Source organism: Somniosus microcephalus, chromosome 1, assembly GCF_052327205.1.
Source record: "Somniosus microcephalus isolate GS21.2 chromosome 1, FLI_Smic_1.0, whole genome shotgun sequence".
In the NCBI taxonomy this organism is placed as follows: Eukaryota; Metazoa; Chordata; class Chondrichthyes; order Squaliformes; family Somniosidae; genus Somniosus; species Somniosus microcephalus.
In genome coordinates this window covers 59,858,752-59,873,929 of record NC_140987.1, presented here as the reverse complement: position 1 = coordinate 59,873,929, position 15,178 = coordinate 59,858,752, and the positions used below count along the sequence as shown (strand labels likewise).

General features: G+C 42.7%; 1 protein-coding gene across 6 annotated transcripts in view; it reads right to left on the bottom strand.

The window, feature by feature from the left end:
* The window catches only part of LOC147124116 (homer protein homolog 1-like), a 147,856-nt gene that overhangs the window by 111,839 nt on the left and 20,839 nt on the right, over window positions 1-15,178 (bottom strand). For 2 of the 6 annotated variants that reach the window (XM_085982167.1, XM_085982184.1), the window contains exon 1: window positions 11,379-11,656. The exons of 1 other annotated variant lie outside the window; for it this stretch is intronic. In XM_085982167.1, coding sequence (XP_085838293.1) covers window positions 11,379-11,422 — 44 coding nt within the window. In that variant the 5' untranslated portion in view covers window positions 11,423-11,656. Of the gene's footprint in view, window positions 1-11,378; window positions 11,657-15,178 lie in introns of those variants that run through there. 3 more of the 6 variants (XM_085982193.1, XM_085982203.1, XM_085982210.1) reach the window with 3 other exon arrangements.

Below are 15,178 nucleotides of genomic sequence, written 5' to 3'. Positions count from 1 at the left end.
AAGTCCTGGACACCTCCCGTGGTCTGGACGACCGCATGTGCGGGAAGTGTCGCCAGCTACCGCAGCTCGAGCACTGGGTTACGGAGCTTGAGTGGCGGCTGCAGTCACTGTTGTGCATCCGCGAGGCTGAGAGCTATGTGGATAGCACATTTCGGGAGGTGGTCACCCCGCAGTTTAAGAGACTGCAGGCAGAGAGGGAATGGGTGACCGTCAGACAGAAGAGGAGGACCAGGCAGGTAGGGCAGGAGTCCTCTAAGCCCATCTTGCTCACCAACCAGTATTCGGTGCAGAGTACTGGTGACGGCGATGGTTCCTCTGGGGAGTGCAGCCAGAGCCAAGTCCACAGCACCATGGAAGGCTCAGCTGCACAGGCAGGGGTGGGTGAGGAGAGAGAGAGAAGACAAGGGGGAGAGCAATAGTGATAGGGGATTCAATAGTTAGGGGAGCAGACAGGCGTTTCTGCGGCCGCAGACGTGACTCCAGGATGGTATGTTGCCTCCCTGGTACCAGGGTCATGGATGTCACTGAACAGCTGCAGGGCATTCTGAGGGGGGGGGGGGGGGCGAGAGGGAGGGAGGGGGGGTGAACAGCCAGATGAGGTCCTGCAGGCAGAGTTTAGGGAGCTAGGGAAGAGGTTAACAAGCAGGACCTCAAAAGGTAGTAATCTCCGGATTACTACCAGTGCCACATGCTGGTGAGTACAGAAATAGGAAGATAGAGCAGATGAATGCGTGGCTGGAGAGATGGTGTAGGAGGGAGGGCTTTAGATTCCTGAGGAATTGAAACTGTTTCTGGGGGAGGTGGGACCTCTACAAGCCAGAAGGGTTGCACCTCAACAGGAACGGGACCAATATCCTCATGGGAGGGTTTGCTAGTGCTGTTGGGGAGGGTTTAAACTAGCTTGGCAGGGGGATGGGAACCTAAATATATAGAGTCAATAGGGAGGGAAGAAAAACTGGAATTGGAAACAAAAACGTAGAAAGTAAATTGGAAGGACAGAGGAATCGAGGGCTGGATAGTAGTCAACAAGGAGGTTTGCCTGTACTAAATGGTATATACTTCAATCCAAGGAGTATAGCAAACAAGACAGAGGAGCTGAGGGCACAGGTAGATACTTGGGACTATGATATTATAGCTATTACAGAGACGTGGCTGAAAGAGGGGCAGGTATGGCAGCTCAACATTCCTGGTTACAGGATTTTCAGATGGAATAGAGAGGGAGGTAAAAAGGGAGTGGGGGCTCGTGACCCCCAAACAGTGAGAGGGAGATAGAAGAACAAATATTTAGACAAATTTCTGAGACATGCAAAAACTATAGGGCAGTAATAGTAGGGGATTTCAACTACCCCAATATTAGCTGGGATAAAATTAGTGTGAAGGGTATAGAGGGTGCGGAATTCTTAAAATGCATCCAGGAGAACTTTTTTAACCAGTATGTAGCAAGCCCAACAAGGGAGTGGGCGGTTCTGATCTTAGTTTTAGGGAATGAAGCTGGGCAGGTAGAAGGCATATCAGTGGGGGAGCATTTTGGTGCTAGTGAACATAATTCTGTTAGATTTAAGGTAGTTATGGAAAAGGACAAGGATAGACCAGGAATAAAAATTCTAAATTGGGGAAAAGCAAATTTTGCTAAACTCAGAGGGGATTTAGCCATAGTGGACTGGAAACAGCTACTTGAAGGTAAATCAGTGTCAGAGCAGTGGGAGGCATTCATGGAGGAGATCCAGAGGGTTCAGACCAAACATGTGCCCTTAAAAAAAAAAAAAAAAAAGGTGGGACTAACAAATCTAGAGCCCCCTGGATGTCTAGAAATATACAGGGTAGGATAAAGAAAAAAAAGGGAGGCGTATGACAGATAGCGAGGGCTAAATATTCCAGAATCTTGAGTACAGAAAGTGCAGGGGTGCAATTAAAAAGGATATTAGGAAAGCAAAGAGAGAGCATGAAAAATCCTTGGCAAGTAAAATCAAGGAAAACCCAAAGATGTTTTATAAATATATTAAGAGCAAGAGGATAACTAAAGAAAGGATAGGGCCTGTTAGAGGTCATGAGGGTAATCTGTGTGTGGAGGCAGGAGACGTCGGTAGGGTTCTTAATGAATACTTTGCGTCTGTTTTCCGAAAGGAGAGGGCAAAGCAGACATTGCTATCGGGGGGGGAGGAGTGTGAAATATTAGAAGAAATAAACTGTGAGAAAGGAAGTATTAAGGGGTTTAGCAGCTTTAAAAGTGGATAAATCCCCAAGCCTGGATGAAATGTATCCCAGGCTGTTAAGCGAAGCAAAAGAGGAAATAGCAGAGGCCCTGACCATCATTTTCAATCCTCTCTGGCTTCAGGTGTGGTGCAGGAGGACTGCTAATGTGGTACCCTTGTTTAAAACGGGAGAAAAGGATAGACCGAGTAATTACAGGCCAGTCAGCCTAACCTCAGTGATGGGAAAATTATTGGATAAATTACAGGATAAATCTTCATTTAGAAAGACAAGGATTAATCAAGGATAGCCAGCATGGATTTGTTAAGGGAAGGTCATGTCCGACAAACTTGATTGAATTTTTTGAGGTAACAAGGAGGGTAGATGAGGGTAGTGCGTTTGATGTAGTGTATATGGACTTTAGCAAGGCTTTTGATAAGGTTCCACATGGCAGACTGGTCACAAAGTTAAAAGCCCATGGGATCCAGGGCAAAGTGTCAAGTTGGATTCATAAACTGGCTCGGAGACAGGAAGCAGAGGGTAATGGTTGATGGGTGTTTTTGTGACTAGAAGGCTATTTCCAGTGGGGTTCCGCAGGGCTCAGTACTAGGTCCCTTGCTTTTTGTGGTATATATCAATGATCTAGACTTGAATATAGGGGGTATGATTAAGAAGTTTGCAGATGATACTAAAATCAGCTGTGTGGATGATACTGAAGGAAGCTGTAGACAGCAAGAAGATATCAATAAATTGGTCAGGTGGGCAGAACAGTGGCAAATGGAATTCAAACCGGAGAAGTGTGATGTAATGCATTTGGGGAGGGCCAACAAGGAAAGGGAATACACATTAAATGGTAGGACACCGATTAGTGTAGAGGAACAAAGGGACCTTGGAGTGCATGTCCACAGAACCCTGAAGGTAGCAGGCCAAGTAGATAAAGGTGGTTAAGGTGGCATATGGAATGCTTGCCTTTATTAGCCGTGGCATAGAATACAAGAGAGTGGGGGGGGGGGGGGGGGGGGGTTATGCTTCAACTGTATTAAACACTAGTTAGGCCTCAGCTAGAATACTGTGTGCAGTTCTGGTCACCACATTACAGGAAAGATGTGACTGCACTAGAGAGGGTACAGAGGAGATTTACAAGGATGTTGCCGAGAGTAGAGAATCTTAGCTATGAGGATAGACTGGACAGGCTGGGTCTGTTTTCCTTGGAACAGAGGAGGCTGAGGGGAGACCTTATTGAGGTGTATAAAATTATGAGGGGCATAGATAAAGTGGATAGAAAGGACCCATTTCCCTTAGCAGAGGGGTCAAAAACCAGGGGACACTGATTTAAAGTAATTGGTGGAAGGCTTAGAGGGGATTTGAGGGGAAATTTTTTCACCGAGGGTTGTGGGGGTCTGTAACTCACTGGCTGAAAGGATGGTAGAGGCAGAAACCCTAACCACATTTAAAATGTACTTGGATGTGCACTTGGCGTGCTCTAACCTGCAGGGCTATGGACCAAGAGCTGGGAAGTGGAATTAGGCTGGATAGCTCTTTGTTGGCCGGCGTGGACATGATGGGCCGAAATGGCCTCCTTCCATGCTGTAACTTTCTATGATTCTATGTAGAATCAGTATGGGTAGAGCTATGAAATAACAAAGGACAGAAAACACTGTTGGGAGTAGTTCATAGGCCCCCCTAACAGTAATCACAGTGTTGGACAGTGTATAAATCAGGAAATTAGAGGAGCATGCAACAAGTGTAATGCAATAATCCTGGGGGACTTTAATCTTGATATAGACTGGGCAAACCAAATTGACAAAAGTAGCTTGGAGGAAGAGTTCACGGAATGCATTAGAGACAGTTTTCTAGAACAATATGTCGAGGAACCAACTAGGGAACAGACTATTTTAGATTTAGTATTGTGCAATGAGACGGAGTTAATTGGTAATCTTATAGTAAAGGATCCTCTGGGAAAGAGTGATCATAATATGATTAATTTCATATTAAGTTTGATAGTGATGTGGTTAAGTCTGAAACTAGGGTCTTAAATTTAAACAAAGCCAATTCTGGAGGTACGAGGGGCAAGTTGGCTGAGGTAGATTGGGAAACTAGCTTAAAAAAATGAAAGCAGATAAGCAATGGCAAACATTTAAAGAAATAATTCATAATTCTCAACAAATACACATTCCATTGAGCAATAATGGAAGTGTCGGCGGGAATTTCAGCAGCAGCAGCGGGGCTATAAAAGTCCCAGAGACCAGGTAAGGCCTACCAGTCTCCAGTCTGGGAACTCGGAGGGAAGGAGAGAGGTAAAAAGTAATCCAAGTGTGACGTCACCAGAAAGCGGGTAAGTGATTGGTTGGTGAGTATTTCTCCCTTTTGAAGCTTAAATCTCTTTGGTTTATAGTTTCGAAGGTGTGATATTCACCATCTAGAATCGGGGCAGAGGGTATTTAAGAATAATAATAAATTTAATTAATTACATAGAATGGGAGATCAGGTGATGTGTTGCTGCTGCAATATGTGGGAGCTGGTGGACACCATTGATGCTCACGGTGATCACATTTGCAGTAAGTGTTGGCTGCTCAAGGAATTCCGGCTCAGTGTTGAAGAGCTGGAGTCTGAGCTTCAAACACTGAGACACATCAGGGAGGGGGGAAGAGTTACCTGGACTCAATCACGAGATATTCACACCAATTAGATTAATTAATTCAGACGTAGTCCGTGGCCAGGGTCAGGATGGTGTGACTAGAAGTGAGGCAGGTACGGGGATCCAGGAGTTAGTTAGTGTTGGAGGAGCCGCAGCCCTTGCACTTGCACTTGTCCAACAAGTTCGAGGCTCTTACTCCCGGTGAAGATGGGAACAGGGACTGCGGGGAGGATGAGCAACCTGGCCACAGCACCGTGGAGCGGGGGCCATTCAAGTGGGTGGGGGGGGGGGGTGTGGTGGAGTTAAAAGAAATGTTGTAGTGGTAGGGGATAGTATCGTTACGGGGATAGATAGAGTTCTTTGCAGCTGAGAGCGAGAGTCCCGAAGGCTGTGTTGCCTGCCCGGTGCCAGGGTTAAGGACATCTCCTCTGGACTGGAGAGAAACTTGGAGGGGGAGGATCCAGTTGTCGTGGTCCATGTTGGTACCAATGACAGATAGGACAAGGAAGGAGGTTCTGCTGAGGGAGTTTGAGCAGCTAGGGGCCAAATTAAAAAGCAGAACCACAAGGGTAATAATCTCTGGATTATTACCTGAGCCACGAGCAAATTTGGCTAGGACAAATAAAATTATAGAGTTAAATGCGTGGCTCAAAGACTGGTGTGGGAGAAATGGGTTTTGCTTCTTGGGACACTGGCACCAGTACTGGGGCAGGAAGGAGCTGTTCCGTTGGGACGGGCTTCACTTGGCCAGTGCTGGGATTAGAGTCTTAGCGGATCATATAACTAGGGCTGTAGAGAGGGCTTTAAACTAACTAGTTTGGGGGGGGGGGGGGGAGGTTCCTAGAGAGCAAATAATAAAAATGACAACAGAGAAGGTCATAGACTTAGGTAGCAGTGGGGAAATTAAAAACCAGAGCGTGTCAGGAAGGGGCAGAAGGTATGGAGTAAAAGGTAAAGTAATAAAAAGGGCAAAAGCAGGAACTAAGTGTCACAAAACATCTGTGAAAGTTCTCTATCTGAATGCACGTAGCACTCGTAACAAAATAGACGAGTTAATGGCACAAATAACTACATATGGGTATGATCTTGTGGCCATTACAGAAACATGGCTGCAGGGTGACAATGCCTGGGAATTAAACATACCAGGTTATTTAATGATCAGGAAGGACAGGCAGGAAGGAAGGAAGGGGAGGTGGGGTGGCTATGTTAATAAAGGAAGGAATCACTGTAATACAGAGAAATGATATTGGGTCAAAAGATCAGGATAATGAAACAGTTTGGGTGGAGGTAAGGAATAATAAGGGGAAAAAAACTAGTGGGCATAGTCTATAGGCCTCCGAACAGTTGCAACTATGTTGGATGGAGTATCAATCAGGAAATAGTTGAGGCTTGTAATAAGGGAACATCTATAATTATGGGGGATTTTAACTATCATATTGATTGGACAAATCAAATTGGGCAGGGCTGCCTTAAGGATGAGTTCATTGAGTGTATTAGGGATGGGTTTCTTGAGCAGTATGTAACTGAACCGACCAGGGGGCAAGCAACCTTAGATCTGGTCCTGTGTAACGAGACAGGATTAATTAAAAATGTCCTAGTAAAGGATCCCCTTGGAATGAGTGACCATAACATGGTTGAATTCCATATTCAATTAGAGGGTGAGAAGGTTGGATCTCAAACAAGCGTGCTAAGCTTGAATAAAGGAGACTATGAAGGTATGAGAGTGGAATTGAGTAGAGTGGATTGGGAAAATAGATGAAAGGGTAAGGCGATACATGATCAGTGGTGTACATTTAAGGAGTTATTTTACAATTTCCAAAAAAAATATATTCCACCGAGAAGAAAAGGGTGTAAAAGAAAAGACAGCCATCCGTGGCTAAGTAAAGAAATTAAGGATAGTATTCGACTAAAAACAAGGGCATATAAAAAGGTAGCCAAATCTAGTGGGAGGATACAGGATTGGGAAAACTTTAAAAGACAGCAAAAAATAACAAAAAGATTGATTAAGAAAGGGAAGATAGATTATGAAAGTAAATTAGCAAAAAATATAACCAGATAGTAAGAGTTTTTATAGTTATATAAAAAGAAAAAGGGTGGCTAAAGTAAATGTTGGTCCCTTAGAGGATGAGACCGGGAAATTAATGGTGGGAAATATGGAGATGGCAAAAACACTGAATGAATATTTTACATCAGTCTTTACAATAGAAGACACTAAGAATATCACAACACTGGACAAACAGGGGGCTAAAGGGGGGGGGGGGGGGGGGGGAAAAGGAGCTAAACACGATCAAAATCACTAAGGAAGTGGTACTCGGTAAAATAATGGGACTCAAGGCGGATAAATCACCTGGACCTGATGGCTTACATCCTAGGGTCTTGAGGGAAGTGGCGGTAGGGATTGTGGATGCATTGGTAATAATTTTCCAAAACTCCTGGACTCGGCAAAGGTCCCGGCAGACTGGAAAACTGCTAATGTAACACCCTTATTTAAAAAGGGCAGTAGACAGAAGGCTGGAAACTATAGACTGGTAAGCCTAACATCTGTGGTAGGTAAAATTTTGGAGTCCATTATTAAAGGAGACAGTAACAGGACATTTGGATAATCATAATTTAATAAGACAAAGTCAGCATGGTTTTATGAAGGGGAAGTCATGTTTGACAAATTTGCTGGAGTTCTTTGAGGAAGTAACATATAGGGTGGATAAAGGGGAACCAGTGGACGTAGTGTATTTGGACTTCCAAAAGGCATTTGACAAGGTGCCACACAAAAGATTATTGCTTAAGATAAAAAATCACAGGATTGGGGGTAATATTCTGGCATGGATAGAGGATTGGCTATCTAACAGAAGGCAGAGAGTTGGGATAAATGGTTCATTCTCAGACTGGCAATCAGTAACTAGTGGTGTTCCGCAGGGGTCAGTGCTGGGTCCCCAACTCTTTACATCTATATTAACGATTTGGAGGAGGGGACCGAGTGTAACATATCAAAGTTTGCAGATGATACTAAGATGGGAGGGAAAGTAGTGAGTGAGGAGGACATAAAAAACCTGCAAGGGGACATAGACAGGCTAAGTAAGTGGGCAGAGATTTGGCAGATGGAATACAATACTGGAAAGTGTGAGGTTATGCACTTTGGCAGGAAAAATCATAGAGCAAGTTATTATCTTAATGGCAAGAAACTGGAAAGTACTGAAGTACAAAGGGATCTGGGGGTCCTGGTGCACGAAACTCAAAAAGGTTAGTATGCAGGTGCAGCAAGTGATTAAGAAGGCCAATGGAATGTTGGCTTTCATTGCTAGGGGGATAGAATATAAAAATAGGGAGGTATTGCTTCAGTTGTACAAGGCATTGGTGAGACCGCACCTGGAATACTGCATACAGTTTTGGTGTGCATACTTAAGAAAAGGCATACTTGCTCTCGAGTCAGTAGAAAGAAGGTTCACTCGGTTAATCCCGGGGATGAGGGGATGGACATATGAGAGGTTGAGTAGATTGGGACTCTACTCATTGGAGTTCAGAAGAATGAGAGGCAATCTTATTGAAACATAAGATTATGAAGGGTTTGGATTGGGTGGATGTGGGGAGGATGTTCCCGATGATGGGTGAAACTAGAACTAGGGGGCATAGTCTTAGAATAAGGGGCTGCTCTTTCAAAACTGAGATGAGGAGGAACTACTTCACTCAGAGGGTGGTAGGTCCATGGAATATGCTGCCCCAAAAAGCTGTAGAAGCTACATCATTACATAAATTTAAAACAGAAATAGACAGTTTCCTAGAAGTAAAAGGGAATTAAGGGTTACGGGGAGCGGGCAGGAATTTGGACATGAGTCTAGGTTCGGATCGGTCATGGCCCTGTGGGTAGCGGAGCGGGCCTAGGGGCCGTGTAGCCTGATCCTGCTCCTATTTCGTGTGTCTAATTCTGTTAGATGCAGGAGATGGTTCTGTGATAGTGGATTGGCGGATAGGATCAGATCAGCCATGATCTTATTGAATGGCGGAGCAGGCTCGAGGGGCCAATTGGCCTGCTCCTATTTCTTATGTTCTTATGTTCTTATGTAATAAAAGCTCTGCTGGAAAAGTCGTACAGCCATGGCTAACTAATTAAAAGAAGCAGCTTACAATGTTGCTAAAAATAGTGAGCCTGAGGATTGGGAGGATATTAAAAATCAGAAAAGGATGACTAAGAAATTGTTAAAAGAGGGACAAAATAGGATACGAGAATAAACTAGCAAGAAATATAACAGACTGTAAGAGCCTTTACAAGTATGTAAAAGGAAGAAATTAGTGAAGGTTAATGTGGGTCCCTTAGAGGCAGACAGGAGAAATTATATTGAAGAATAAGGAAATGGCAGAGACGTTAAACAAATATTTGTCTGTCTTCACAGTAGAGGACACAAAGAACGTACCAGAAATGGTGGGAAACCAAGGGTATAATGAGAGTGAGGAACTTAAAGTACTTAAAGAAAAAGTACTGGAAAAATTAGTGGGACTAAAAGTTGACAACTCCCCTGGACCCGATAGCCTACATCCTAAGGCTTTAAAAAAAAAGGTGGCTGCAGAGATGGTGGATGCATTAGTTTTGATCTTCCAGAAATCACTAGATTCTAGAATGGTCTCCGTGGATTGAAAGGTAGCAAGTGTATTCCTACTGTTCAAGAAAGGAGGGAAGAGAGAAAACAGGGAACAATAGTCCAGTTAGCCTGACATCCGTAGTAGGGAAAATGCTAGAATCTATTATTAAGGATGTGGTAACAGGGCACTTGGAAAATAATAATATTAGGCAGAGTCAACATGGTTTTATGAAAGGGGAATAGTGTTTGACAAATGTATTAGCTTTTTTTGAGGATGTAACTAGCAGGGTAGTTCAAGGGGAACCAGTGGATCTAGTACAGTATATTTAGCTGTTCAGAAGGCATTCGATAAGATGCCACACAAGAGTTTGTTAGACAATATTACAGCTCATGAGATTGGGGGCAATATATTAGCATGGATTGAGGATTGGTTAACAGACAGAAAACAGAGTAGGAATAAACAGGTCATTTTCAGGATGGCAGGGTGTAACTGGTAGAGTGCTGCAAGAATCAGTGCTTGGGCCTCAGCTATTTACAATCTATATTAATGACTTACGATGAGGGAACTGAGTGCAATATATCCAAGTTTGCCAATGATACAAAGCTAGGTGGGAAAGTAAGCTGTGAAGGGGATGCAAAGAGTTAAGTGAATGGGCAAGAAGGGGGCAGATGGAGTATAATGTGGGTAAGTGTGAAATTATCCACTTGGGTAGGAAGAATGGAAAAGCAGAATAATTTTTAAAAGGAGAGAGACTAGTAAATGTTGGTATTCAGAGAGAGATTTGGGGTCCTTGTACATGAATCACAAAGTTAATATGCAGGTACAGCAAGCAATTAGGAAGGCAAATGGTATGTTCGCCTTTAATGCAAGGGGGTTGGAGTACAAGAGTAAGAAAGTCTTGCTGCAATTATCTAAGGCCCTGGTGAGACCATACCTGGAGTACAGTGTACAGTTTTAGTCTCCTTACCTAACAAAGGATATACTTGCCTTAGAGGGGGTGAAACAAAGGTTCACTAGATTGGGATGAAAGGGTTGCCCTATGAGGAGAGATCGAGTAGAATGCACCTACATTCTCTGGAATTTAGATGAACGAGAGGTAATCTCATTGAAATGTGTAAAATTCTTAGAGGGCTCGACAGGGTAGATGTTGAGAGGCTGTTTCCCCTGGCTGGAGAGTCTAGAACTAGGGGTCATAGTCTCAGGAGAAGGGGTCTGCCATTTAGGCCTGAGATGAGGAGAAATTTCTTCCCTCAGAGGGTTGTGAATCTTTTGAATTCTCTACCCGAGGGCTGTAGATGCTCAGTTGATGAGTATATTCAAGACGGAGATCAGCAGATTTTTGTGCACTAAGGGAATCAAGGGATATGGGGATAGGGCAAGAAAGTGGAGTTGAGGTAGAAGTTCAGCCATGATCTTATTGAATGGCGGAGCAGGCTCGATGGGCCGTATGGCCTACTCCTGCTCCTATTTCTTATGTTCTTAAGTGGGAGCCGACAACAGTGGGGCTGATAAGGTCTAGAACAATGAATGACGGGACCAACAGTGTATCTCCTTAAATCAATGAGATTTAAAGGATTGAGAAAGAAAGAGTAACGATGAAAAGGAGGGTGCATTAGAGGGAAAGAAAGATTGGAGAGAGAGAGAGAGAGAGAAAAAAAAGGAAAAGTTTTTTTTTTTTTTTAAAGTCTCCAGCAACAATTTACTACATGCAAGAATGAGACACCAGTTTAAATTGTTCCCTTTCTGAGCCAGAGAGATGGATTTGCATTGCAGTAACAACTGTCATGTAGTTAAAAATGATATTTACACAGTTATTTATGAGCCCTAACTTTCTGCTGCAAGTTTAATGGGCAATTAATGTGCAAATCTAGCAAGTTCTTAAAAAAATAATGGGCAGCTAAGGGAGAGATGCCATTTGTGCGAGGCAAAGGGCGAGTGGTGTAAATTGACCAGCAAGTTCTGGAGATTCGCAACTCACTGTGTATCTTTTCTTCCCCTGGACTTGTTGGCTGATTTGCACATTAATAACAGCGTGCGTCGTGAACTCGCTGTTATTTTTCCAAGGAAGATTTGGCCCAATGAAAGTAATCTGCCAAGTATCACAATAGTTAGTTGAAAAGCTAGAAATGCAATGAAAGGACAGACTTCAATCCCTTGAAAGTGTATTCATAGTATACGTTATACACAGTATAAGCTGCAACTGAACAGCAATGCAAATGCTAAAGTATTTCAACAGCCATCAAAAGTGGTAGTCTTTCACAGGACATTGAATTCTGAATAGATTTTATTTTGAAGAGTTAGATATATTTCTTTTAAGTTGGATATATTCTACAGCATGCAAATCACAGAGTGATACTAACATTGTTTGAACTGCCTTTGAAATATCCACATGGAAACTAGACAAATTAATAACTGGCTTGAAACTTTGCTAATGTGAGGCACTACCCTAGCTTTAGTTTCCCCAACAGCATGCATTCTGTTCAGCAAGACATATAGTAACTCCTCCAGGAGACCACCTGATGATTACACCATGATATTCTGAACATTAACTTATGCTATAAGCAGAGTCCCTTGATTCTTGCTCGAAAAGAACCCTTAAGCATTCTTGCTGTATCATACCAGCAACTGAAATAGGTTCATTCAAAATTTCCATACACCATTCTATTTTCCATTGTCAGTAAAAATGCAACTCATAACCAATGGTAAACTGGCAGACCTACCTTTCTGGGTAATCTAATTCTGAACAGTTACAGGTTTCTAGAATCTGGTTTTCTCACTGAATTATCAATGTAGTGACAACACTACAGCACCACCCACTCCCATCCATTTCCTGTATGCAAGACCAGAATTTGCAATTGGCTACAAATTATGTAAGCTAGTTGGCATACAACCTGAATATCCCACATCACCTAATCCAACTCCACAATTAAATTGGCCATTGGTGGGAACAAGGCCATGGCAAACAATTTTATTCAATCATGCTCATTAAGTAACCATTTAAAGTCTGTGTATTAATTACAATTGGCAGTGCCCAAGAATTAGTTGTAAAACCAACCCAAGCTCTTTAGGAGTCAGATGTACTGTACAAGACATTATGCAAAATTCACAAAGGACAACTGGTAACAAAGATACTCAGTGGGACTGAACAACAAAGGCAACTGATTATCCACAAGAGACTGGTCCCTGCATAAGGTTAGAAGAATTTAGTACCTCGATACAGAATAAGGACACTAGGTATCTTGGTGTACAAGTTCAGAAATATCAAACTTCATTAAGTTTATACCTCCGAAATCACCCTGGAGTTACCTCAAGTTTGAGTTAGACCAATTCAGTGGTGAGAGAAGTTAGTTCTGTGGACACCCAAATTCTGTAAAGAATCATTATTTTCCTATGCAGAGGCTCGCTCCTTACCCATCATAGCCAAAACGGAAGAAATTATTATGGTGAGGGCAAATTGAGCCAATTTTCTAATCGGCTATATTAAATAAAATTGGCCTTGTGATACCAGAGTCAATTACAAGATGTTCGATGTAAATGTCATCTAAGCATCTTATTTACAATTAAGCGAAGATGGGACTTTGACTGCCATCTAGTGCAGTTAACCTCGACTCTGTTAAAGTTTTCAAGAAATAAATTGACAGATTTCATATTCAGCTGGCATAGAAGGATGATGGCAATAAATAAAACCTAATGGAACTCCCAAAGAGGACCCAAATGATGAGGCAGGTCAAATTACTTTATTTAACTTGTGCTAGTTATATCTTCCCAGTCTCTGATCAAAACCTAAATATCACTAGGGATAAGCAAGCTGCAAAGTTCACATTTGATTTTACTGAAAAAAATTAATTAAAAACTGAGGATCCAGCTAGGTCTCTAAAAATATGCACAATAGCAACACGATAGTGCTCAAGGCAATATGTGACTGGGATCAAATTATTCTGCAAGTTGAAGCCTTTGTCTTAGTTACACAACTTCATTTTTATTTAAGAAATCACTAAATGCGTGTTGCCTTTTCCCGCTACGAAATCTTCCATGACATACACCATCCTTGGCTAAGTTGGGAGGACTGGGGGAGTTGGTGGGTGGGGGTGGGGTGGAAGAGGCAGTGGGTGGCTGGAGACTTCTCTGCAGCTCTACTAATTCTGCTTAAAACCTACCACCGTTAGGAAGAGTGCATCAGCAACTGAGACAACTTGGTCCATTCTCCTCCTTCCCCCAATGAGCTTGTAGCTGACCTGCACCCAGAAACTGTACACAAATTACAGGAGAGCTGCAGGTGGAGAATTTGGGGGAAATTAAACCATGCCTTATGCACAGCAAAACATTAGCTTCTATCATGCCACCCTAGCATTTTTTTTTCGTCTGAGGGTGGTAATGCCAGCTGCCATCGGTAACATGCCCAAATTGCCATTCTTCATGTGTGAGCCAAGAGTCATTAAATATTACAGCAGGGGAATCGGCCATTTGGACCATTAAGTCTGTGTTCCTTTTTTTCTCCCCCACTGTCCACAAACCACCTAGTCAACTCTATGATCCTGCTAAAGTCCCCATATCCTTTAATATTCTTCCTCAGCATCAAGCATTGGCAAGCTACATGATCATACACGTGGTAACAGCCAAGCTCAATACGGTCTTCACCCAATATCCACAGTAGGTACTGTCCAGCAGCGGTGACTGGATTGCTAGGAGTCGGTTTTCCGCTTCCCTAATCCAGGAACTGAGGCTAGCGATAGTATTCGCCACTGTGGAAGGGAGATCAGCGAACTCAGTACAAGCAGGAATCAAACTCAAGACTTTCCCGATATGGATGGCTCAATATCATACGGCGTGATAGATTTAAAACATTGCTAATTCACTGGCTAACTCAGCCACAATTCCGAACCTTAAAATTAAACGAGAGCTTTGGCCAATTTTACTTTGAGAAAAATGCACCATTGATTACAGTTTCAGTAAAGCTTTTCCCCAAATGATCATGAATTAAGGTGGAATCAGGGTACTATAAAGCAAGTATTGAAAACCCCATTTTCAATAGTTGCTAGCAAAACACCATTTGACTCTACCTATTCCTTCTTTAAATTTCAATTGAGCATCATTGAACAAAAATGCCACTGTGGCATGCAATAGTGAGGGGCTGCAATTTAATATCAAGTCTAATAGTGTCAGTATTCTCACCTCTAAAGTCATGAATTCAAGACCTATTTCTAGGCCTTGAGCATATAAACCTGATGTAGTGCAGTACTGCATTGTTGGAGATGACATATTATACCAAGGCCTGCCCGCTCGACCAACATCATTGTTGTTTGTGGGACCTTGCTGTATGCAAATTGGCTGCTGGGTTTGTATACATAACAGTTACTACACATCAAAAGAACTTCATTTACTGTGAAGTGCTTTGGAACATCCTACAGATGTTAAAAGATGCTATATAAATGCAATTTCTTTCTATTGCTACTGGAGTGTATCCACATCAGTGCCATTTAACTACTAACCCCAGGTTGGATTCAGTGTACAGTAGGACCAACAATCCATAACCTGGCCAAATACCCAGTTTCAGGATAGACTTTGGGTGTGTACAGATTTGCTCTGACCCCTCAAAAGTTCAATATAACCATAGCATTAGTATAGATAAAAAAAGATATATAATCCCAAACCTAACTGTTGCCCACTAGCTACAATTTTCACCAAGAACCATTTACTTTAAGAACAAAAACATAACAGATCAAGAAGTTGTACCCACTCAATAGATTATTCCCAGGGGTGGTCAATCCTTGATACCAA